At 35.1% G+C, this 25790-nt stretch overlaps 2 protein-coding genes and 1 long non-coding RNA gene across 11 annotated transcripts in view; 1 reads left to right on the forward strand and 2 right to left on the reverse strand.

Annotated features, from left to right (window-relative positions):
- Nucleotides 1–4599: 4599 nt before the first annotated feature.
- On the reverse strand, nucleotides 4600–9132 carry LOC130055138 (uncharacterized). The gene is made up of 3 exons (XR_008803397.1): nucleotides 8852–9132; nucleotides 6856–6972; nucleotides 4600–5576 (listed from the first exon to the last, which is right to left on the reverse strand). It is a non-coding gene; the product is annotated as an uncharacterized LOC130055138 (long non-coding RNA).
- A 1340-nt stretch (nucleotides 9133–10472) lies between these two features.
- Nucleotides 10473–17561, forward strand: LOC125652069 (pyroglutamyl-peptidase 1-like). The gene is made up of 4 exons (XM_048880992.2): nucleotides 10473–10543; nucleotides 12245–12414; nucleotides 12757–12989; nucleotides 13987–17561. The coding sequence occupies exons 1-4, from the start codon at nucleotides 10498–10500 to the stop codon at nucleotides 14141–14143; spliced, it is 606 nt and encodes a 201-aa protein (XP_048736949.1). The 5' UTR covers nucleotides 10473–10497; the 3' UTR covers nucleotides 14144–17561.
- Nucleotides 17562–20243: 2682 nt separating this feature from the next.
- LOC125648977 (phospholipid-transporting ATPase ID-like) overlaps nucleotides 20244–25790 on the reverse strand; it is a 78785-nt gene continuing 73238 nt past the window's right edge. For all 9 annotated transcript variants that reach the window (XM_048876073.2, XM_048876068.2, XM_056166694.1 and 6 more), the window contains 3 exons: nucleotides 24292–24599; nucleotides 23877–24122; nucleotides 20244–23510 (listed from right to left, as the gene is read on the reverse strand). In XM_048876073.2, the coding sequence (XP_048732030.2) occupies nucleotides 22869–23510; nucleotides 23877–24122; nucleotides 24292–24599 (1196 nt within the window). In that variant the 3' untranslated portion in view covers nucleotides 20244–22868. The remainder of the gene's footprint in view (nucleotides 23511–23876; nucleotides 24123–24291; nucleotides 24600–25790) is intronic.

Below are 25790 nucleotides of genomic sequence, written 5' to 3' on the forward strand. Positions count from 1 at the left end.
AGAGCCACGGGTCTTTCGTATGCAGGGGTGACGTGTCACGACAGGCGTTGGTACGATAAAGAATCTACACAGTGTCATGTATAGCCATAGGTCTGAATTTATAGCAGGGTGCAGCCAGGGGTTTCAACAGTCTCGTTTAAAGTCAGTATTTTGCAAATTCTATGGTCGTTATAACAATCTAGTTTGCCAATACAACGTATCATTGGGTCAAATGCTATCGGACTTGTTTCATACCGATTGTTAAGTCGTTTTTGGCACACTGACTTTGACTATGGATAACTCCGTTTACCTGATCAAGATATAGGGCTCACGGCGGGTGTGACCTGTAAACAGGGGATGCGTACTCCTCCTAGGCACTCTGGTGTGTCCAGGGGTCCGTCTTTGGCCAACTGTACTTTGTATTGCTTGTAGAAGTTATGAGATTGATCACTGTTCGTTATCTTCACCTTTCATAGCACTTCACTTACAGCTGGTGACATCTCAATATGAGTAAAAAAGTAAAACAACAAGCAATCAAAATTCAACTTTTTGAATAACTACACTGGGATTTTCTTGCTTCATATGTACACCTTTGTTCTAGAGAAGGGACAATGATCACCACGAGACTTTGTCTTCCAGGGAAGTGACTCTCTCTCTCTCTCTCTCTCTCTCTCTCTCTCTCTCTCTCTCTCTCTCTCTCTCTCTCTCTCTCTCTCAGCTTATTGTGAAGGGGGGGGGGGGGGGGGGGTCCTGAACCCAAGCACCTGTGAGATTTAACTGTCTATTATAAGGTAATGGGTAACTTTTGTTCTGTAGCTTGTAGAGATCTGATATTTGTACACATGTAACCTTGGGTACAAAAGAATCACTTACAAACGGAGAGGTTTTGTTCCTTAGCACAAAATATTAAAGTTTTCAAAACAACCAACAACAAAAAAAGGAACTTGAGGAAAAATTTTACGTATCTGTACATGTTTGGTACTAAAACTATCTTGTTTCGAAACCTTTCAGATTCTATGGGTCATATTTATGGGGACGTAAATGTACCTGCAAAAATTTTCAAATTTAAGGTATATCGCTGTATCTTGTTTCGGAAAATCTACTAAACGATAAAAGAAGCAATAATTTCTTCCACTCAAGGAGAAATAAATGACAAAATCCTTTGATTTCTTGAATTACTTTATTGGGAGAACTTAATTTAAAAAAAAAAAAAAACCTTAAAAATTGGATCAATTTATTAATTTCACCTTATTAAAATGATAGAAAATAGTACAAATGACTTAGGCTAAGGTAATTCCCCATACCACGTCAAATAACGTTAGAAACGTTATTTATGAGTCACGAACGTTATGACACATTCATGCAACGAACCCGATGGCATTTTGGTAAATTTTGTAGACCGTGTTAGGACTGATTGTTTGAAAGTAAACAACAACAATTTAGAATTAAAAGAACAACAACAAACGAATGGCAATAATACAAACTAGCCGGTTCTATTTAAAAATATATATATTACAGATTATGATGTTAAATCGTGTTGCCAACTTTCAATTTATCTATTGTAGGTCATTTCTTTTGTGTGATTTCTGATCATTAATGATCGGTAGAAATATCGAATCTCCTATATACAACAAAATGCTAATTTTTGTGTGCTTCATGTAGGCCTACTGAAGTCACATATTTTTGTTGTTTTCCTTATGATTTATTTAAACCTGAAAAAATACAATCGATGTCGTCATGATCTAAATAGAATATATGCATATTTATAATCTAAAGCTATATGACATTGTAATCCCCCTTGCAAATTTTTTACATTTATTTACACGACAGAAATCGCTTTCGAGGCCCTCCGAATCCTTAATAAATGTGCATATACATGTATGTGCATATCTTTGTTGTGTCTAATGATTTCAGGGTGTTGAATTTAGATCATACGCTGACAGATTTGTCACATATTCAGGCCCCATCTCTAGTCCTAGGTGGCGTACGTTTGTGTTATTGTATACATGTACAGTATGGATCATGGGCGTTGTAACGTATTTTTCTTTTATCTATAAAACACTTTTCTGGCCGGACATGACCTCCACTGATATTTTGATTAAAACGTCTCGGAATGTACGCGGTACTACATGTCCCGTTAACACTCACATCGCATCGCTGTGTCGTATTGTTAAAAATTACCAGGAACTTAAAATTACCAAGGGGGGCGAGTGCAGAATTCAGGTATTTTAAGATATTCGAATTTCCCAAAATTTTGTAACTTGAGCATAGGTTAGCATTCTCTGAATGAGCGTTAAAAATGTAAAAATCATTCTGATCTACATCCCTTTGTTCCAACTAGATCTGACGACATAATTTTATTTTTTCATCTATTGTGACGTCATGTCAGTGTTCATGTGACGTTACAATCGGATCACGCGCTCGTCCTTTTCCGTGACCGGTAAGAAGACTCGGACGTGGATCGGCGCAAGAATTGCATCAAATCGATGCATTTCTTCGCCGGAAGCGCGCCCGTGGATGAGTGTTAAAAGGCCAGAACCGAATCCCTGAATAATATGAATGTGCTTACACGGGCAGATGAAAACAAGCGGTATTCTCGCGAGATTATACTTACTTGGGTGAAACGTCACCAATAGATAATATATTTCCGGAATAATTGTTGGCGTATAATACGCCATATTCAAATTCGAAAAATTAATCTTAATAAAATATTTTCTAATAGATATAAAATACCTTACATATCCAATTACATGACAAATTTGGCTAGGTACATTTGGAATGAAATTACACGGTATTTTTGGTAGGCTTCATATCAGAGACATATATTATTTTAGGGCTAATATTGACTATAAATCAAAATTATTATTTTTTTCAATACAATATGCAAGAAAGTTGCCAGAAATTTTACTGAACTTCCATTTTTGTTGCACATAAGAATCTTAAGAGCATCAGACAGACAGATGGCGTGGGTTTTTTTTTTTCTGAAGGGGGGGGGGGTAGCAGAGGATAACTCGCGGTCGTCTAAAATTCTTGACTATCAAACGAAAATAAAAAGGGGTCCAAAAAATCCATAACAGATGTTCTCTTCCAAACTTCAACACCATACATGTAAAGAAGGGGGCGGATTCATCCTACCATGCAATGTAAGGGGGGGGGGGGGGGGGGGGTCAGCCAGTATATCATAATTCGCAAGGGATGATAATTTACTATGCTTGTGAATATAATGGAAAATTCAACTTTATCAAAGTTAAAAGTATCCCGTCTCTGATTTAAAGCGCATGAGAGTAAAGGATATCAAATTGGAATGGGACGGTGGTAAAACGGATTTCTTTTAGATCCAGTGGTACGGTATGTATTAATATCTCACCAGAGCTCATAGAATGTAGAACTGACTTCATAATGACTTATGAAGATGATCGGTGGGGAAATAACATATTCTGGTGATATTACTGGTTATACAGGTATATATTTTGTAGACAGTGGAGGGGTGGTGGTGTGTACACAACATCTGTACACGTACACTACCCACTTCACGTGTCTGTGCATTATGCAAGCACTAGTGTTTGCAAACCTTTATAAGACACATGAAAGACTGCATTGAAGATAATGGCAAGGATGTCACTTAGGATCAACAAGCTCCACTTTTAATTTGGTGTCTGTGCATCAAATAAAGTATTTCTCATCTCCCACAAAATCTTTAAAGAAGAACACTATAACAAGAGATGGGAGATGTCTCTCATTATTCCATGGAAATAATTGTCATTAACACTGTATTCTTTTAGCCCCTTAACTGGCCCTGTGAAATGCAGAACCACATGACCTCTACCCTTGCCCTTGGTGACTAGGTATACAGACTGTTGAATAGCAGTTGACCTTTGCTGTTCACTACAACAACCTTTTTCAAGACCACCAATTCTTTTAACACAACTTCCAAGAAATGCAATAAAATGGGAAAGTCTAACAGATTGAAACACACAAGAGTCAATGTACTATAATCATGATTTTATGCTTGTTTATAAGGAACTCCTTGAAAGAAATTAAAAATATTTTTAATATTTATGATCAAGATTCCTTATAGCCAATATTCTTTCAAGCTTAACAAGGTTATTATGATGTGCATTGAAAATAGTTATTCTTAAAGGGGCATTAGCTGCCATTTTGATACCAAAAAATTAATTAAATGAAATTTGCTCCATATCATACATGTATATTTCAGTGATAACACCAGTATTTAATTATTTCAAACACCTTTTAACCCCAAAACAGGCACATTAATGTGTATGAATATCACATGAATTTTGGTAATTAAATGATTATTGTCTTGCAAGACAATAATTCGTCCTTATGTATTTCTATACACTAAAAGTGACAATCTATTGTCGTTTTATTAGGTTTCTCATGTTTTTGTACAAAATAAATATTATTATTAGGCATTAATATATATTCTTATTGAGAGATTTTGAATAAAAAGGTTGCCATCACTTTCACAGCTAATGCCCCTTTGACAAACTACATAGCATATCATAATTAACTTGCTGTTAATGAATATGTAACTCTTAAATTAGGTTAAGAGAATTTGATACCAAAGTGCAGAATATTATATTGTAAAATGTACAAAGGTGCAGCCTTGAAATTTATTAAACATAACAATATGATTTCACAAAGTGTATTAATCAGTAATGGACAGTATCACTTATACCCTTCATAAATGTATTTTAACATAATGCATTTAGTACTACTGTGTGCTGGATTATTTTTCAACCCCATGTAAATAATGAATTACATTCAAGGGCAACAACTCTTCTAGACACATATTCTGTTCTGAACACAATCTCTTCCATAGTCATAAGATATACATCATCATTTAAACTAATGTGTTAACATGTGCATACCATAGGAAAAGATTTCACACACATACATCATAACCTATTATCCAATGTGGAGATGTACATGGACTCCAAAGTTTAGATATTGTATGTCTAAAAATATGTTCATTTGAAATATTAATAAGTACAAATGTACAATGTCAGCTACAATATGAGTTGAGGATTTTTTTCAAGTTTTTCATAGCAAAATCATGATGGTATGTAAATCTATCCAAATACATAAGGGTCTTAGTACAGTTTCCAGCACATCCATTCATATTCCTGGTCATCCTATCTCCAACAATCTAGACATTACTTAGTTCTCTCCATGCCAAAAACACATAGGACCGAGACTCTCTCCAATCCACTCTGTTCTATTGCTACCATCTTGATCTCATTCAAGTTTCTCCATTCTGCAATCTTTCTTTCTGCTTCTACTGTTCCTCTCCAGGTTGTTTTCGGTCTCTTAAATGCCCTCTTCCCTTCTGGTGTCCAACCCAACGCCATCTCACTGTCATTGTCACCTCCCCTCCATAGCACGTGTCCTATATAGTTCCATCACCGTCTCCTCAGCTCATTGTTTATTGCATTGATGTCAGTCCTGGCTGCCACTTCCTGTTTTCCATAATTTTCTGCTACTTTATCCCCAGTATCCTCTGCAAGCATCTGATATGGTAAGCATCTATTGACTTTTCACCTATTCACCTTCCAAGACATGGACATGCAAAATTTCTGAAAAAATAAATGCAAATATACCCTATGATAAATTTTAAATACATGCGTCTTAAACAGTAAAAGAGGCCAAAGAACCACATCGCTCAACGGAGTCACCTTGGCCCTGTCATTGTACAGCTGTTGTGATTTTAAAAAGATTTCAGTCTTTATTCCTATGAAAAATGTTGATCCCATATTGTGGCCCCAGCCTACATGAGCCCCAAAGGATCACAACATTACTGAAAATGAATTCACATTACACAGAAATGCCCCAACACCGCCTCAACACCAATATGATCGACAAGATCTTGCTGTTCTGGATAAGACCAAGGTCACAAGGTAATTAATCATGGTACATGCATGATACAAAAGATCTTGACATAAGAAATCTATATACAAAATATGAAAGCTCTGTCTTAAATAGTTGAGATATTGAATAGGTCAGATTTTTATCAAAAGTAGGTCAAACTTTCAGGTCAAAGTCACAAGATCGAACACTGTTGCATCACATGAAAGAACTTTTCGTAAAAAATGTATATACAAAATATAAAAGCCCTAGCTTAAATAGTTCAAGAAATATTTTTAAAAAAGATTTTTCCTATATACTTGTATGTAAAACCTTTATCCCCTATTGTGGCCCACCCTACCCTCGGGGCCATGATTTTAACAAAATTGAATCTGCACTATGTCAGAGAGCTGTCATGTAAATTTGAACTTTTCTAGCCCAGTGGTTCTTACGGAGATTTTTAAATGCCACCCCCCCCCCCCCCCCCCCCCCCCCCGGGCCTATTTTTACATTTTTGTAAGTAAGTAAGTAAGTAATTTTTATTTAAAGTCGGAACTATATACAGGTAACAATAAACATGAGCTAAGAGCTCTTTAACCGACTATATAGCATTAAAAAAACACAAAGCACTAATGATATATAATTGCATGCATAGACATAAAAACAGAAATTTGAAATAAAACAGGACGCATACATGTATACCAACATCACAAGTCATGCATATATATACACAGGGACTAGCTATATTAAGATTATCGCCCCTTTGAAGGGGGCATAGTCTTTCATTTCAACAAACTTGAATCCCCTTAACCCATGGATGATCTATGCCAAGTTTGATTGAATTTGGCCCAGTGGTTCCGGAGAAGATGAAAATGTGAAAAGTTTACAGACAGATGGCAGATACAAAGTGATTAAAATAGCTTACTTGAGCTTTCAGCTCAGGTGAGCTAACAATATATCTTTTAAGATGTTTCAGCATATATATATCTTTTATTAATAATAACTTCTTACCCTGTCCCTTTTCTTTTCAGTGGAATGAAATCTGGGTTGTAAGATGGTAGATACATTTTTATCCATTCTTCAGCTTTCTGGAAATGTCATTTTGGAGTTTCAGACAGGCTTTGTTTCCTGAAATAAACTTTAATTTAATTTTTTTTTTTAGAATTTCTGACTTAATTTTGAACTACATGTATTTGGAATAAGTAAATACTTGTAATGTTCAAGGGACATTATATGGAACGAGCACGCAGGATTTTAATATCATTTATATGTACTTATTGAATCTAATCTGGGTAGATCTACAGTTCACGCTTGCCTTTTATTAATTATATTGCATCAAAATTATTTGCCTGCATCATTAAAATTGCATGTGATGCACGTTATACTTATAAATTACACCTTCTTTGAAAAGTAACAGTCAAATGTCATAGTAAAAAAAAGATAATATGGTAGATCCATGAAAGTAGGTTCAAAGTAGCTATAATCATCTCCATTATGATAGGATAAACTTCCTGAAGCTGGAATATTACAAAATTTTACTTATTAGATTTAGAGTTGATACAATCTTTTTAATAGATAAAAAACACCCTAGACATTTGTTCCTTACATTTATATTTCCTAGTACCTTAATTTGCTAATTAATACATGCAAAGGTAGCAGTATGTTTACTACATTCTTTGGTTGTGTGGCACTAGCATCTATTGTTTTCAAGATAAAAGATCTCCAACACCAGGGACTGAATCTTCAATTTATGCCATAAAGTAGTACATGTAGTTAGGAGAAACAAGTAATGTATAAATTCACTTAATTAAAGAAAAAGTAATTAGTTAGTATGATCTATCTCTGAATACCATAGAGGCATAGCAGGGTTGGACGGTTAAAACCGCCCCCGGTTTTAACCAGTGGTTTTAACTGTCCCGGTCAATACTCCCCAAGTGGTCAATAATGGTCAATTGTGATTTAAACTGTCCATTTTCCTATTTTTGTACATTTCTTGCAAAGATAAAGATAAATTAAGTCTTTTCATTATATGGATCAATTGTTGATTAATATTTTTCATTAGATAATCAAATGTAATTTCATAAGTTTAATATATTTGGTTTGCTAAAACTGACCGAAATATCTTCAGTACCTACCAGAGGGTCACAGTTCTATAACATAACTTGATTATTGGAGACAGACCTCTTAATACATGTACCTGGACAGATTAAGAATAAAAGGTAGCTGGACATTACCTGAGCCCAGGAAGCAGAGTGGACAGGTGTTAATAAGCATAGGCTGGGACCAGAGATGACCAGTGTACCTGTTATTGTTATGAAAACATCACTAACCCACTCTCAAATGTTTATTCAACAGTTAAAATGAAGATTGATGAAACAATACTTATACTAAGGTAGTTCTTGTTAAATTAAGGAATTTGAACAGAAACTTTTACATCTCCCCAATATTCAACAGTCATTTGTACATTATTTATGTAATATTATGACTTATAAGTATATTATGTATACCAAACAATTTTCAATCGACCAGTATTAACCAGTTTCAACCAGTATTGACCACCGGCCTCATATCGACCACTTTTTTGCCAACCCTGCCCCGGGCATAGACATATAACAGATATGTTATCCGTTATATGTCTATGTGAATACATACTGCAACTTTGCATTCTGAACAATTAAACATACACATTATATAATTATACAAGTCAATATTGCTCTTTTTCCAGCCAATTGTGCATTTACTAGTTCTGGTATACATGTTATAACTGATGAATTTGATTACATCCCTCGGGCCCCCCATTTTCATCTTAACACTTTAGCTCCCCTCTACCCCCTCCCCCCCTTGATGTCCACTCCCCCAAATCAATGTCTACTTTCCGATTATTTGTTGGGGGTTGGACGAAAATACAATGATCATTTCGATGTAATGGAATTGTGAAACCAGTAGGATAATTTGGTTCAGACAGTGAGTTTTGCATTTCATTCATGCATAGAATAGTCCTACTTACCTGATCTCACCTCTGATATGTCCAGGGATCTATGTTTGCCCTACTTTCAGTTTTCTATTCTTCATGGGATTTATGCGATTAATCGTTGTACATTATTTTCACTGGTCTACATAACGGTAAGAAATAAATAAAGAAGTTTTTCCTTCAACGTATCCGCTTCGTTTGTTTATTGCCGCCATTGCGCACTAGCATTCCGGATAAATACTAACTACCGGATACGTCTCTTTCATTTCGCTCATTTCCGCGCGAGACCATGGGTTGTTTTCATCTGCCCGTGTAGCACATTCGAATAATATGTTATTTATATTTTCACCACAGATTCAGTTTTGGTATCATTAACGTCTTATTCACTCTAATACATAATTGATAGGGGTGCAATATCTTAGATGTGTATAATATCTTAGATGCATTTGAAAGTTCACGTTTCATAATGTAACGTACGTCTGTGACGTCAAAGTTAAGTTTATGTATACGTAGCAACCAACTCTGATGGCGTCGATCCACATACGAGGTTCATTTGCGGTTACGGAAATAGCCGAGTAGTTACGATTGGTGACGTTAGTTAGGTTCCCGAGACCCCTCTGCATTTATGTATAATAAATGCAGAGGGGTCTCGGGAACCTGACTAATGTGACGTAGGCTAAGCTCCAACTTCAAGCCCGATCCCTATAGCTTACGGCAATCAATGAAAGAGGTTTTTAATTATTTGAAGCTTTAATGTTTTAAACAGTTTTTCAAAAACCACCCTGTAATATTTCTTGAAATGGTAATTTAGTAATGTAAATGATGAATGAAATATGTTTGCAGAGATAAGAATTTTAGACACCATTTTCCAATATGCGTTTTTTCAAGGTTTTTAACCTAGAGGGGATCATTAGGGTCTCAAATTATCCGATAACCTATCTACTTCTTATGTCAAATGATTGCTAGAGTGTAAAGGTAAAACATATTGAAATGTTTAAAAAATCTGAAGGTTTTTGAAAACAGAATTTCCCGGATATGGTAGGCTATGATTAGTCAAAATTTAACTAACTACTATATGTGTATTTTCATCACCTCGAAACCAAGAGCATGGTTCAGGAGATGAAAATTATTGAAAAAAGTCAAATGCAATACATTTTCTTCAATTCATATGAAAGAAACATATTTCTATCGTTTAAATAAAGACAGTGCCTTAAAATGTATGTATATTAACACTGCTTGTTTTAAAGTGATGTATTCTATTTTTAGAAGTGGCTGTACTCTGGGAAAAGCCGCTAAACATATTTTTCTTCGGGAATTTGGTCAATATACATCCTTGACAAAATTCATGCAAACTTTGATAGAAATCTGTAGGTTTTTCAATATCAAGATGTGGTATGGGGAATTACCTTAATAGGAGAAATATTTCAAGCCCCATAAAATCTATAAAATCCAGTAGCTTTCGGGGGCTTCGCCCCCTGCACCCCCACCAGGGCTTCGCCCTGGACCCACTGCCTCGTAAAGTGGCGCTCCCTGTAACCACAAAATTCCTGGATCCGTCCCTGACACATTACACGCTCTCTGGACAGTTGACTGTTTTCGTAAACGCTCGTTGGCGTTTACGGAGACAGCCGAGCGCATGTATTCGGAACCCTTCAGACTTCACGTATTTTCACTTTCTGTTTATGCTTATCATCATGGGAAGTGAAAAGAAGACTGTGATTTTAACAGGTAAGCGGTTTGGTTTGTTACTATAAGATGAAACGTAGATCTAGGATGCTTAGAGTTTTCTTTTGAGATGTTCACTCCTCTAAAGAGTGTTGCACTGTAAAAAGATTGGTAAAATATCTCGCAGGCCTCTGAACCGCAAGATGTGTAGTAAAGGTGATATGTATATCCCCTTGATATATACAGATATAGATACACTACCTGGTGTATTTATATATACATGTAGAGGGGATATACATATCACCCTTAAGTTACACATCATAGAAATTCAGAGGCCTGTGAATATCTTCACTAAAAGATCGTTTGGGGGTCCTATCGCTCCCCCCCCCCCCCCCCTACTCCAGCTATGTGTTTAGTTTAAAGTCTGTATACCAAGTGAAATCTAATTGTGATTTGTATGACATATGATATACATTACCTGGATACAATACATGTGTGATTATCACGATGCATGAATGCAAATTCACGTTCAAATTTATTGGAAATACCAAATAAAACATTGAAAATGTATGACATTGAACTACATGCATATATACCAGGTCCTAGTATTAGCAGGAATATAGTACCTTAAACAATGTTATGTAGTTTGACAAAGTATTTTTATGCAATGTTCACATCATTTAGAAATACATGTAATATTTGCATTTAGAAACAGTGCAACATCTAATTTCTACCAATGAATGAAGCTTTTATATATTTATCAAGCATTCCTTTTGTTGTCTGAAGTAAAAGTATTAACCAGACACACACTGAGACTGTGAAAAGTATTTATTTAGAATTTTTCTCTCAAGAATGTTTATATATGGGACAATCTAAGAGAAAATGGATGTTGTTCTCAACAAAGGTTGTATGTTTATAACAGAATCTGTTCTGTCTTGGGACGACAGCTAGGTGTGCAATATCTACCAGTTTCAATGCATAATTGATAAGCACTTATTTTCAACTTTGTGAAGATTTTGTAAGCGGTAGTGACAACCTGGTTAGATTTCTAACTGGTAAAATATACTGTGGAGTAAATAACTGTAAGATACAAGATTCCTTATCAGATTGAATTATTTCAACTACTTAGTAGTCTTATATCTGAAAAATTTCTTAATTTTTCATCAAATATCTTGCCTGATGTTTCTTTGATTTTCATATCTAATAGAAATTTCAAAGATTTTTCCCATCGTTTCCTTCCTATTATCAGCAAGGCTCATATCTTCAAAGTGGCTTGTTTTAACTGTAAATTATTACTATCATAGAAGAAAAACACATTATAAATTTTAAAAATTCAAAACATGACTTTTTTCTTTCTCATTTGTCTGTTTCAAGGACACCAAACAGGGATAAAAATTTTAGAACTTGGATATTTTTTATTTTAACTTATTAGAAATATTGACAAGAAAATCATCTTGTCATTCTGTTGATTGTTATTTAAATATTAATGTTGCAATCGAGAAAAAGACCAATGCCGTGAATTTGCTGACTCCTTTCAATTCAGTTAGGGCACACCAAATAAGTTTGTCAGCTTTTACAAATTACATCTATACTTTCCGTATTTCAACAGACAGTTGAAGATTCTCAACCAAATCTTTTATCATAATGCAGTCCACTCCAGCTTGATGTTATTGGGAATTGGACAAATATTTATAGAACAAGCCAAACTAATCATACACTTCAGATAATTGATATTAATAAATATTGGTACATTGCTTATTGCAGGGTTTGGGCCTTTTGGAGAACACTCAGTCAATGCCAGCTGGGTGGCCGTACAGAACCTGAAACAAAGAAACTTGTTACCCAATGTGAATGTCCACATTGAGGAAATTCCAGTAGATTACATGAAAGTTAGTCAGATTGTGCCAGACTTGTGGAAGCAAAAAATTCCTCAGGTATTTTACATTGATATCATACAATCTAATTAAAATTATGTCCATTGATTTGCCACATGAAATATAGCAAGCTAATTATGCAGATCTAAGGATCTTATTTTAATTAGATTGACTATATGTACATAAAAAGAGTCAGCATATCTGAGATTAGTCAGGATAAAACTTTCTGAAAGTATACAGGTATAGTTTTTGCAGAAAGTATTATATGAATAGGATGTTAAAGTCAAAGTCACCAAATTCTTACATTTCTGTAAAGATGATAAATGAGAACTGTATTCCTGAGAAAGTATTAACTGGGTATAGGAATGTGAATAAGATTTGTGTATATTATCTTTTTTTCAGCTGGTGGTGCATGTTGGGGTATCAGGAATAGCAGATAAAATAACCTTAGAACAGAGGGCTCACAATTTAGGATACCACCGCAAAGACATTGGAGGGAAAACTCCCACCCAGGAGTGTTGTCAGGAAGACGGGGAGGAGTGCATCTGTACCGGGATTGACATGAGCCAAGTCAGTGATGAAATCAACAAGGCAGACAACAGACTGGAAGCGGAGGTCTCTCATGATGCTGGGAGGTAAGACTATCATGATGCTGGGAGGTAAGACTTTAACAAGGGAAGATGAACATTTCCAAAGTAACCATTTGTCCTAGATTATTTCCACATTCACCTCAATAGGTGTCTCCTACTCCAAGAAGCACTCCTTCTTTCTATTTTCTAAAAAATATATGCATCATATAATTTCCCACTGTACATTTGTTTGCTAGATCATACCTATTTCATTTTCTTTTCATAGTAGACAGTTAAAGGATAAATTACCATGTTAACACAATTCAGTAAATCTGTAATTTCACATCATTATATAGATTCCATGCTATTGTCTGGCAGCTTAATGGAATCATTTCTACATGGTTAGAAAGCTGCAGCTTTTCCACAATGTAATCCAAAGTTTTCACCATCATTTATTTCTACACAAGATTTTTACACACTCCCCAACCTCTGTGACTCTCCTATTCATTCATGTCCACTCTCAGTAATAATTTTCTGATGTAGTTGGTTGTTTAGAGTTGCACATCCCTTTGAAAAAATGCCACTCAATAGCAACACAGCTGTAGGTGAAGTACCACAAATTTTGACCTATGCTAAGTATTCTAGACTGTTTAGTAGTAAGGGTTTCAGATCATGTCAATTCCTAATGTGACACAGGACCTATGTTTTGAAGGTCCTATCTGAATGAATCAATGCTGAGCAATCGTCAGTGGGACAATGCCTATTTTAATGTCTTTGATCCACTCCCATAATATGATGTTGCTACACAAAAATCAGATCTTTGTGTAGTGACGTATTTCCAAAGTGAATCAAAGATCTGATTGTAATCAGATTGAGGTCCGTTGCAGCCTGCTGGAATCAAGCCTGGACATCCGAAACAAGAAATAATTCAACCAACTGAACTACTGGGCAGTTTTAATGGAGTTTTCCCCCAGTTTTAATGTAATTTTCCCTTCCAAAACGGCAGCTACACTAAAAACAGCATATATATTATGATGTAATTAATAGATATTTTTATTGACAGGTATTTATGCGACTTCTCCTACTACACTTCCCTGTCAATCGACCGGTCTTGTTCTGCATTCATTCACGTCCCACCACTGAATCAACCCTACACAGAGGATGAGTTAGGAGAGGGCCTGGCCACAGCCATTTCTGCAATGCTAAAACAACTCCCATGATAATCAGCAACTCATCAAAACCAAAGGAATCCAAGTCAATTCATTTGTAAAAGAGCCTCATGCTATATATTCTATATTGTATTTATTGTTGAAAAAAAGTAATCATTTTTATGGCTTTTCTTTTAAGCAGATATACTAGACTAAGTATACCATTAGAGTTTTATAATGTACCGTATAAGCAGCATTTTTAGCGAGAGATTAATTTTGGTATTATTAGCGAAGGTGTTGAGATTGCTGAAATTGAATATCTCTAATCATTGTTTCCGTATTGTAGGTTGTATTTACTTTTCTTGGAATTATAAAGTCATTAAAATCAGCTCTCGCTAAATGTATGTACCCATTTTTTATGGAAAAATTGCTAAATTTGTGTCTCGTTAAAAATTACACTTCTACGGTACTCCGATATGGATGATATTCAAGATTGAATGTGTATTATTTGGCACTAGATCGTGTGTAGATATTTGTTCCATATGATTTTATACAGCATTCTAAATGTGTATCATCTTGTTGTAAAATTTTGATATTATCTGTTTGAATTTCCAGCTCAAACTAGCTTTAAACGCTTTTACTGATCAAAGTTTTTCCATCATCAGTCTGTCATATATTTCTTTCCAATATTTCTATCTTAATCAGTGGATTTGCAGGGAATTTTACAGTTTAGCAAATGAAGGGTTTCACTCCATTTAAAGAACATATTGAGATAGAAATATACGGTAAACATTAAGTGGAGCCAAACTTCTTCAAATATGTTCTAATCTTGGTCCCTGGCAAATTGAAATATCCAGGAAAAATCAACTACAAGGCTACCTTTTGTCAAAACTGCAGAATTGAAAATACAGTAAAACATAGGGGAATAAATATTTATTCCTCTATGAGAGTACAATTACAAATATTTTATTGGATATAATGAAATATGGTTATAATGAATTGTTTAAAGCTGGCCTGGAGGTTCACTATAACCATGTTTTACTGTATTTTCAATTCTACACAGTTTTGACAAAATGTAGCCTTGTAGTTGATTTTTGTGTGTTTTACTTAGTCCTAGATATGACGCGAGGTCTAAAAGGACTTCTCAAGAACTAGACTACAACAGCACAATATAGCTGTGATATTACTGGAGAAGATATAACTCAAGTGTAGGTTCGAATAACTGCCTATTGAAGTCAAGGATGAGCTCATTTGTAGAAAACCAGGAAACTTGATGTCTCAAAATAACATGAATGATCTTGGCAGGATTTAGGACAAAATGTATACAGTAAAACACAAATATAGAGAACCCCCAGGGCAGTGCAAAACAGCTCATTATAACCAAACTTCATTATACAGTTAAACACGGTTATAGAGAACCCCCAGGGCTAGTGAAAAAGAGCTCATTATAACCAAACTTCATTATACAGTAAAACACAAATATAGAGAACCCCCAGGGCCAGTGAAAAACAGTTCATTATAACCAAACTTCATTATACAGTAAAACATGGTTCTAGCAAACCCCCAGGGCCAGTGAAAAAGAGCACATTATAACCAAACTTCATTATACAGTAAAACACTGTTATAGAGAGCCCCCAGGGCCAGTGAAAAACAGCTCATTATAACCAGACTTCATTGTACAGTTAAACATTGTTATAGCAAACCTCAAGGACAAGCCAAAACAGTACTTAATTATACAGTAAAATACAGTAGACCAGCCAAAAACAGCTCATTATAGCCAAACTTCATTATACAGTAAAACACGGTTATAGAGAACCCCCAGGGCCAGTAAAAAACAGCTCATTATAACCAAACTTCATTATACAGTAAAACACGGTTATAGAGAACCCCCCAGGGCCAGTGAAAAACAGCTCATTATAACCAAACTTCATTATACAGTAAAACATTGTTATAGCAAACCTCAAGGGCAAGCCAAAACAGTACTTAATTATACAGTAAAATACAGTAGGCCAGCCAAAAACAGCTGATTATTTTTTATATATATATATATTTTATTATTTTTCAACATTCTGTACATAGTTCATGGTATATCTTCATAATATATACATGTAATATAGAATTACAGAAGTGTTTATTTCTTTTAGAGAAAGAAAAAAAGAAGGAGAGAGAGAGCTATGAAATTATTTGGTTCCATCTGTTCCAAAGGGCATCAAAATTTTCAGTATCAAAACAGCTGATTATAACCAAACTTCATTATACAGTAAAACACGGTTCTAGTGAACTTCCAGGGCCAGCCAAAAACAGTTCTTTATAATCAAACTTCATTGTACAGTAAAATGGTTCTAGCAAACCTCCAGGGCCAGCCAAGAACAGTTCATTATAACCAAACTTCATTATACAGTAAAACGGTTCTAGTGAACCTCCAGGGCCAGCCAACACCCCCCCCCCCCCCCCCAAAAAAAACAACAGTTCATTATAACTAAATTATACAGTAAAACATGATTATAGAGAAACTTCAGGGCCATCAAAAAATAATTTGCTGTAGCCAAAGTTTGTTATATCTGATAAAGTATTTGTTATTTTCTTCTCATAGGGGAATAAATATCATTTTGTAATAAGCATGAACTCATTATAAACATGTTCATTATAAGCTTGTTTTACTGTACCTGGATCAAAAGTGAACTTGTCTTTCAGTTTTATGGCCCCAAAGCAAGGAACTTGATAGAGTGACAGGTAAAAAGGAGCAACACAAAATAACCCAGTCATTTTAGAACCAGGTCGACTTTCTGAATTGTAACACTACTCTTCTGAGTTCTCCAAGGCATTGTTAAATACCAGTGTTGAAATGGGTTGGTCGAATGAGTATCAGTGAGATATATTTAAACAATGAAATGTTTTCTTTGTTGTTTTATGGGTTGTTGAAGGTATAGCTACTAGCTAGCATTGCAGGAAAAAATCCATAACCCGCGTAAGTGGGTTATTTTAATTTTTATGCAATGATTGCTGCCTTCATCACCCGATAAAACAATAAAGAAAGAAATGTTATTGTTTATATTTTTTTAAAATATAGATTTATCGATAAGTACTAAAATATCTCATCTTTGACCATTTCGTCACTTTAAACGGAACAGCCAAACACCCTTTGACCTTGGCAATGCTCCATATTTAGTAATTATTACACAGACGGGTAATACTAAAAAAACGGATTGAACTGGTTTGCAACAAACATGTATTCATTGTCTATGATGAAAGCAATGTCAATTTTAAAAGAAGTATAAGAGAAAAGATTCAGTGAATGTAAATATATAATGATGATAACTCAGGTGAGCAAATGATCCCTTTTTAGACTGTATTTCAGTTCAAGCTTATTTTCAAAGTTTCCTTGTATTTTTGATATTGTAATATGGTATGTGATTTTGTTATGTTAATAAAATGTTGGAGTAATATGGTATGTGATTTATTATGTTAATAAAATGTTGAACATTTCTAATTGACCTACTTTTTGATATGTCGTATGTGTGAAGAGTATGCTTATGTTGATGTTGTGTTATGGTTGTGCCAAAATATATGTACAGTGTAGTATTCAAGGATTTGATGCATAGTCTGCGAATCAAATCTCCTACTACTACTTCCTCATAGAACAACTATAACACAACATTATAATTATTGTGCACAATGTTCGAGCCAACTCATTTTGTTGAACATCTTCGCTAGCCAAGGGTTTTCTGTCCACTCTGAAGTGGACCAAAAACCCTTGGCTAGCGAAGATGTTTGTTGTACTGACTTCGATGTTTTTCATCAGTGCATTTTTGTTAGGTAAAACATCTCAATGACGTCCAACTTTGATTGATGCACTTATCTTATTTTTTAAACAATTTGAAAATTTCATATTGTTTGGATACATAGTTAACAATTAATTTTGTCGTTGTTAAATCAATAGTCTGGACTACAAATCAATAGTCTGGACTACAAATCAATAGTCTGCACTATAAATTAATAGTCTGCACTACAAATCAAAAATCTGCACTATAAATTAATAGTCTGGACTACAAATCAATTAGTCTGAACTGTAAATCAATTAGTCTGGACTACAAATCAATAGTCTATACTATAAATCAATTAGTCAGGACTGTAAATCAATAGTCTGGACTGTAAATCAATTAGTCTGAACTGTAAATCAATTAGTCTGGACTACAAATCAATAGTCTGTACTGTAAATCAATAGTCTGGACTACAAATTAATAGTCTGTACTGTATATCAATGGTGTATACTATAAATCAATAGTCTGCACTGTAAATCAATTAGTCTGCACTGTAAATCAATTAGTCTGCACTGTAAATCAAGTCTGGACTACAAATTAAGAGTCTGCACTGTAAATAAATAGTCTGGACTGTAAATCAAGTCTGGACTACAAATAGATAGTCTTAACTGTAAATCAATTATCTGCACTGTAAATCAATAGTCTTGACTGTAAATCAATAGTTTAACTGTAAATTAATAGTCTGGGGCCCATTTTACAAAACAACTTATGACAAAGTCACAAGTCTTAAATCATAGTACACAATTATTAGTTCAAAAGAAGGAATTTTAAAAAATGTTCCTGAAACTTAATTTTCAACGATATATATTTTCACTGTTTTACATTATCTTAGAATAAACGGGAGAATTCCAGTATGTAAAATTAAGTTGGTCGTAAGCCGAAAGTTCTTTTGTAAAATGCACCCCATGACTACAAATCGCTTGGGTCATAGGTGTCCTATAAAAATTGATCGTGTCCCATGAAGTCCTAGATCTGGGATTTCTGTCCAATAATACCTATAAAAATTGGCTGCTATGTAAAATATGTATATAGTAAAATTGCACAAAATGTCCATGGTATAGGTAATAAGTAGAAAAAATATATCCAGCGATGACCAAGTACACGTGATCCACATTTAATTAATTACACTTGGCGCTTTCGCCGTGTAGTTCGGCTCTTCAGAGTGTAACAAGTTTTACAAAAAGAGTACAATGTACTTGTTATGACATCGTAGTTAAGACAAACTACATGGTGAAAGCGCCAAGTGTAATTAATTAAATGTGGATCATGTGTACTTAGTCATCGTTGGATATATTTTTTCTCTCTATATACATATATATATAAATATGGCTTGATATAAGTTTAGAGGCATTGCTTTGAGCTGTGCTTATAAACAAAGGCAGGGAAGTGGGGTGTCTTTACAGCACAAACACTATAACCCGAGTATGCAGCTAGGGCAATGGGGAGAATTCAGGATGTCAGGGAATGAGGAGCGTGTGAAGGTTTCCCATAAAGGCTGCAGAGGGTTAGACTTCCTAAAGAAGTAGAACTCTACAGATGCTGTCCAGAAGCATCTGTTGTTTTGGTTGGATTATACATGTAATCTCAAATTTGGAAAATCTTATAAAGGATCAGTGGGATTAAGGGCATTTTCTGAGTATATAGTTCTTGCTTCTTATAATAATTTTGTACCTTTAAGCAAGTTGCTAATGTAAGTTCAAAGTAGGGGGTTTGGTAATCTCGGCGAGATTCGCTGAGGCTGGATATTTGGACTGACAGGCTCGACAAATCTCGCTGAGATTAGGGATGATGAGAGTTAAGACAATCTGAGTGAGAGGAGGGCAATGGCCAGGTTATCTGCGTAATGGATAGTAAGGGATGTTTAATGAATTACAAAACTCAAGATATGGCTCGATATAAAATCTCTGTCTTCTTAGTTGAATCTGTCAGGATATTACTGTGAATAAGGTTCATTCTGGAATTTAGGGTGGTCATGCAGCAGACAAGCTTGTCTGTGGAGTAAAGAATAAAATAATTTGGGACCACTAGTGAGCTAAAAATCACACTACCTCGCTGACCCAGTTTGATACGCCTTCACCTCTTTCAATGATAAAACGCTAATTGCCTCATACATCATAAAACCACGAGACCTCATATTCTCCGAAAATTCAGACCTCATTCACCATTACCTGAATAAAGACGCATGATTCGGTGCCTCAAATTACTGTAAACAAAGAAACCACTGACCTACTTCAGCAAGCTACTATTAACCTGAAATATGGTACAGGACATGACAGTTGTGTATTCTAAGGTCGTCTCCAGTGCTTCTCATCGATAATGTTTCTTTTATAAGAAGACTCCAAACTCACAAATTTAATTAAAATAGATTTATTGCCGTATTCATGCATTGAAAACTTGAACAGACTAAAACTAAATCCGTGAATAATTTATGATAAAATTACTCACAAAACATTTAACATAAATTGATATCTCGATAGAAATGTAAATAGATAATATGATATTCATAAATACATAAAATACAAAGCAAAATACATGCATAACAGAAATAAAGATATGTACTAGTTATTGACACAGCCAGGATTGATATCTTGTTGGTATGCCACTTCAGTAGCGATTTCTGCAGGACTGTTTAATCACCAAAGGTGCAAGTCTATCACATTTAAATATGGTCATAAACATGGTTAAACATTTCTTGTACACTTTAGTATGGATTTCATTTAAATGTTGAGAGAAAAAATTGTGCAATGCCACATTAAACACCCCCTCCCCCTTCTTTCTCTCTTCTGCAGAAATCACAACCCTTATGGTAATATGCCATTGCTTACAGAGAAGGTAGAAAATCAAAAACAAGATAACTATTAATTTGGACTTCTACGCAGTTACACCCCCCCCCCCCCCCCCCCCCCCCCCAATTGCACAAAGTAGATTTTTGCTGAACACAGCCATTGTTTGGATGCGTAAAATTTAAAGTCTCCTCTAGAAGTAAAACTCTAACAGTCCGGGGCTTGTCCAAAATTTTAAATCCTATATCACTCCAAGTCATCATCGCATCATCCAATATAATTGGGTTTGCAATGATGTAGGAGCGAGGCATTTCAGTTTTTTGATAAAGGACTTTCGTTATACATTGGGTAATTATCACTATCATGTTTAATAACCATGGCATCCTATTGATGGGACCTTACACATTTTATCTGTCTATATCAGTTGTGCAAATTGACTATTACAATTCATAAATGAAGTGTGGTCACTTTTTTCAAAATGAGACTTTTCAATACACCCGTAGAATAAAGAATGATGGCTATATAATGTACAAGAGAGATGAGAGAAAACTAATGCTCAGCTAAATGATGGTCCATTCATGAAGAACCAGTAAATGATGGTCCATTCATGGAGAACCAGTAAATGATGGGCCATTAATGGAGAACCAGTAAATGATGGGTCATTAATGGAGAACCAGTAAATGATGGTCCATTAATGGAGAACCAGTAAATGATGGTCCATTAATGAAGAACAAGTTCCATATGCAAAATAAAAAAATAAAAGATAAAATGGCTTGCTTAAAACAGAAATGGCTATAAAATTGATGTATAATGAATTACTTTTACCCGTATCCATAGGTAGTTCACAAATTTGGGCCTCTGTCACATGACCTTGTAACTGCCAATTTTGAAATCTTGCCCATAGCAATTCGAGTCTTTGTACACATGTAGATGTAAAAGTCCATTTGTCAACAAATGTAGTCCTAAATCCAGTTCAGAACTAAAATGAACAACTTTTTACTTTCTAAATGAAGTTAATGGATTCAGACAGGGCTGTCCAGCTGATGCCGATTTTACAGTGTACAAGTGGCTCAAACCTCATTTCTTGTATGAATACCAGTATCACTTCTAATACCAACAGACTTTCAAACATACATTGCTACATAATTGTAAGTCGATGTGAGTTTGTTTATGAAAAACAAATTAGAAATAAAAATCCTTATTTGCTTACAAACAATTTCTGCATTATATTACGTATAGGAATACTATTTTATTGTACGAGTTAAGTTTGTAAATATTCACCTTTTTTCAGGTACTGGAATACATTGATACTTGAATTAAACGAAGAAAATAACTGGCATGATGGAGCAGCTGGACCGTCTTCGTAGGAGTACTGATAGAGGACAGGAATTAATGCTGTGTTTATTCTTGAAAATGTACCAACATGTTAAAAAGTTTCTAGCAAGAAATACAAAGTCAATGTCAAAATATTATGCTCCAATATAAAAATAAAATTTAACAGAGGAGAACAAAATGTCACGGATGAAACAAGCAGTTCAAGTTTGAATACTTAATTTGATATCATGCGCCTTTAAAATTTCAAAAAACATTGACGTGTAAAAAAAATAAAAATAAAATGCAATGTTTATATAATAGCAAAAGTTTAGTAAAACAAACGTCAATGAAAGTACACATATCAATGTCTCAATATAGATGTTTTTTTATGTTTCTTAAAAATAAACATATCCCTCCCACAAAAGAGGTTTTAACTTCAGTTAAACTTAAGATAATGAAAATATTTGAAAATTGGCACCTCATTGTGAAATTTACAATAAGAAATACACTAATAAAATTTACAGTTCTGTAAGTATTGTGAAGGAGTAAATTCCTGATCTGTACTTTGTATTGATAAATATTTAGCTCTTAAAATGTTACAAAAAAATCATGCTACAAAAAGTCCTTAATTTCTTAATCATAATTAAGCTCTTTGATTTTGTTCATAATAAATTGATACAAAAAGATTCCATATACAAAGAAAGATTTACGAAAAATAGTCTCTCTAGATAATAAAAGTTTAAGAACCTGATGATAATGTCAACATAGCAGATAGCAGTACATGGTAAAAATACATAACAATCAGACATCAACGTCTTCTAATCACTTCCCTATCAAACAACATCTCAAAAATAAATTAATTTGCTATGAATGCCCACATTAAAGCTTTTCACAGAACATCACATGTTTATCTGGGTCGTGGTAGTGTGTGGGGTTTTCCACAATCACTGTCGCAGAACTATTTTCATTGCTGACTGTATTCAAGGCGCCATTAGAATTGCGATTATCCTTATAGAGGTCATCATAATTAGGCAGGGGCGGATTTTCTATCTTTTTCACTTTAGTCAACTCCACTGCCTTTTGCTCGCTTTTCTCCGCCCTGCTTCGCATGTTCAGACCACTAGTGATAAGTTCACCAAAGCCTTCTTGGTGGGCAAAAGCGTAACCAGAACGCAACGACCTTGTACTACGCCGAAGCGTTGAGGCACGTCGCAGGTGAAGGTCTTTGGAGCGCGACTTGGATTTCGTAAGTCTCTGCTTGAGTCGGATACGATCCGTAAGAGTTGGATGAACATCCAGATTATAATACCTATAGGCAATGACGGGAACCAGCAGTATCGTACAAGTCAAGAGCAGTGTGAACCAGAACTGGGCTGATGAGAACACTTGATAGGCTACACCCTCGTAGGTGTAGTTAAAAGAACTTGCATACATGGCTATTATGAAGCAGAAATAGTATATTATACTGCCCCAGATTGCCACATGATGGAAGGCTGTCCAATACGACATATCCAAAGCACACTGGAAAAGAAAGACGTCATATGAATGTAGAAATTTTTCAATGTGCAGAAAAGAATTAGTTAATATTTCATTCTATATAGAAAACAAAATTGGACAACATGCTATTATTAGCCTGCAAACATTCTCCGCATAAATAAAACAGTATGTGGTGTGAATTTAGGAAAAACTCATCAACACTGTAAAAGTGGTTTTTTAGGCTGGGGGCTAAGTACGCGTTTTTCCACGTCCAACATGATGCATGGGGGAAAAATACACGGAAACAGAATATAACACATATTACATGACCACGTAGCTAGTGTAAATTTCCCCCACACATAAATAACCACTTTTACAGTACTTCTTTGGAATAGTATAAAGTATAAGTACCCTTAGATTAACAGCCACAACTAAGGTGCTTGCGACAGCACAGCCTAGTGACTGATGATCAGAGAGATCGGTGCCGTCGTAGTGGACGCCATATTTAAAGGCAAAGTAAGGTATGAAAAAGAGCACTATTGATGTGAAGATCCCCTCTCCTGCACTGAAAGCGAACATCTTTTTGTTGAACATGGAGTCGAGAAGTCCCGGCGTGTACAGCTTGGGATACCTTATTGAGTAATAATCATTGACATCCTGTAACAGTAAAATAGAACAGTGTAAATATGCCTGGAAAATGAACATGTGCACTTTGGCATAAAATTTCAGCAATCATTTTTCTGTATGAATTAAACATACTCCACAAAATGATTGAATAAATCAGTTAAGAAGTTGCAAGAGTTGAATAGCTTATCATTTTTCTTACCTGATCGAAGCATGCCAAAATCAGAACCGGCATTGATGTATAAAACACATTATAGAAGGAAACAAAATATGGATCGTATAAACTCTGGGCCGAAAATCCACAGAAAAATGCAAACCAAAGATGACACAATGTAAAGGCAAAGTTCTTGTAGAAAAAGTACTTCAGAAATTTGCACATTCGAAAATAAGACCAACGTCCGTGCACTAAAAGTAGACGCTCTAGGTATCGGAACTGTGCAACTGAATAATCACTGGCCAGAACGGCCTGCATGCCTTCCTGTCCGCTGATTCCGACTCCGATGTGAGCCGCTACAAGATAACACAAATTCAAATGCTGTAAACACACACATATCAGCACTATCAAAATTAAGCATATTTTCCAATATTTATATTTCCAATGGTTTTACCTTTGATATCTTTATTAATTGAAATGATAACCATTCCCTCATGAATGTGAACGAGGTGCGTATGAATTTTGATAATTATATAATGACTATTTTAACGGCTAGGAATATTCTAACAGAAATGAAAGTAAAATGTAAATATAAAAAAAATTTCATTTTTGAAAATATACGAGGATATGAACTGCAACGCCTCACGGCAACATACTTTTCATGAAGCTCTAACGCACCTCATGAAGTATGCTGGTGTAAAGCTCTAACGTGCCTCATGAAGTATGCTGGTGTAAAGCTCTAACGCACCTCATGAAGTATGCTGGTTTAAAGCTTTAACGCGCCTCATGAAGTATGCTGGTGTAAAGCTCTAACGCACCTCATGAAGTATGCTGGTGTAAAGCTCTAACGCACCTCATGAAGTATGCTGGTGTAAAGCTCTAACGCGCCTCATGAAGTATGCTGGTTCCTTGCAGTTCATGTCCTCATGTATTTTCAAAAATGAAATTTATTTCTATAACTAAGTGTTAACAATAGTCTCAATATCAGATGGTACTGTATCTCATGCAACAAATGTTTTGAGGAATCTAAAATGGAGATTTGTACTGTCCTGTGAGACTATCATGGGTATTTGAGCGGTCATGTGAGTCTATCATGGACATTTGTGTGGTCATGTGAACTTATCATGGACATTTGAGCAGTCATGTGAGTCTATCATGGACATTTGTGTGGTCATGTGAAATTATCATGGGCATTTGAGCAGTCATGTGAGCTTATCATGGACATTTGAGAAGTCATGTGAGCTTATGGACAATTGAGCAGTTTTGTGAGTTTATCATGGACACTTGAGCAGTCATGTGAGCTTTTCATAGACATTTGAGCAGTTATGTGAGCTTATCATAGACAATTGAGCAGTTATTCAAGTCTATCATCCACATTTGAGCGGTCATGTGAGTCTATCATGTACATCTGAGCAGTCATGTGAGCTTATCATGGACATTTCAGCAGTCATGTGAGCTTATCATGGACATTTCAGCGGTCATGTGAGCTTATCATGGACATTTCAGTGGTAATGTGAATTTATCCAGGCGAGCTTGTAACTCAATAC

The sequence above is a fragment of the Ostrea edulis genome, chromosome 5 (genome assembly GCF_947568905.1).
Source record: "Ostrea edulis chromosome 5, xbOstEdul1.1, whole genome shotgun sequence".
Lineage (NCBI taxonomy): Eukaryota > Metazoa > Mollusca > Bivalvia > Ostreida > Ostreidae > Ostrea > Ostrea edulis.

Bases quoted from the DNA above. Each gene is read 5' to 3' on its own strand.
- LOC125652069 (XM_048880992.2), top strand. From the start codon at position 10,498: ATGCTTATCATCATGGGAAGTGAAAAGAAGACTGTGATTTTAACAG. The intron at 10,544-12,244 runs GTAAGCGGTTTG...TGCTTATTGCAG, and splicing joins GAAGACTGTGATTTTAACAG to GGTTTGGGCCTTTTGGAGAA. The intron at 12,990-13,986 runs GTAAGACTATCA...TTTTATTGACAG, and splicing joins GTCTCTCATGATGCTGGGAG to GTATTTATGCGACTTCTCCT.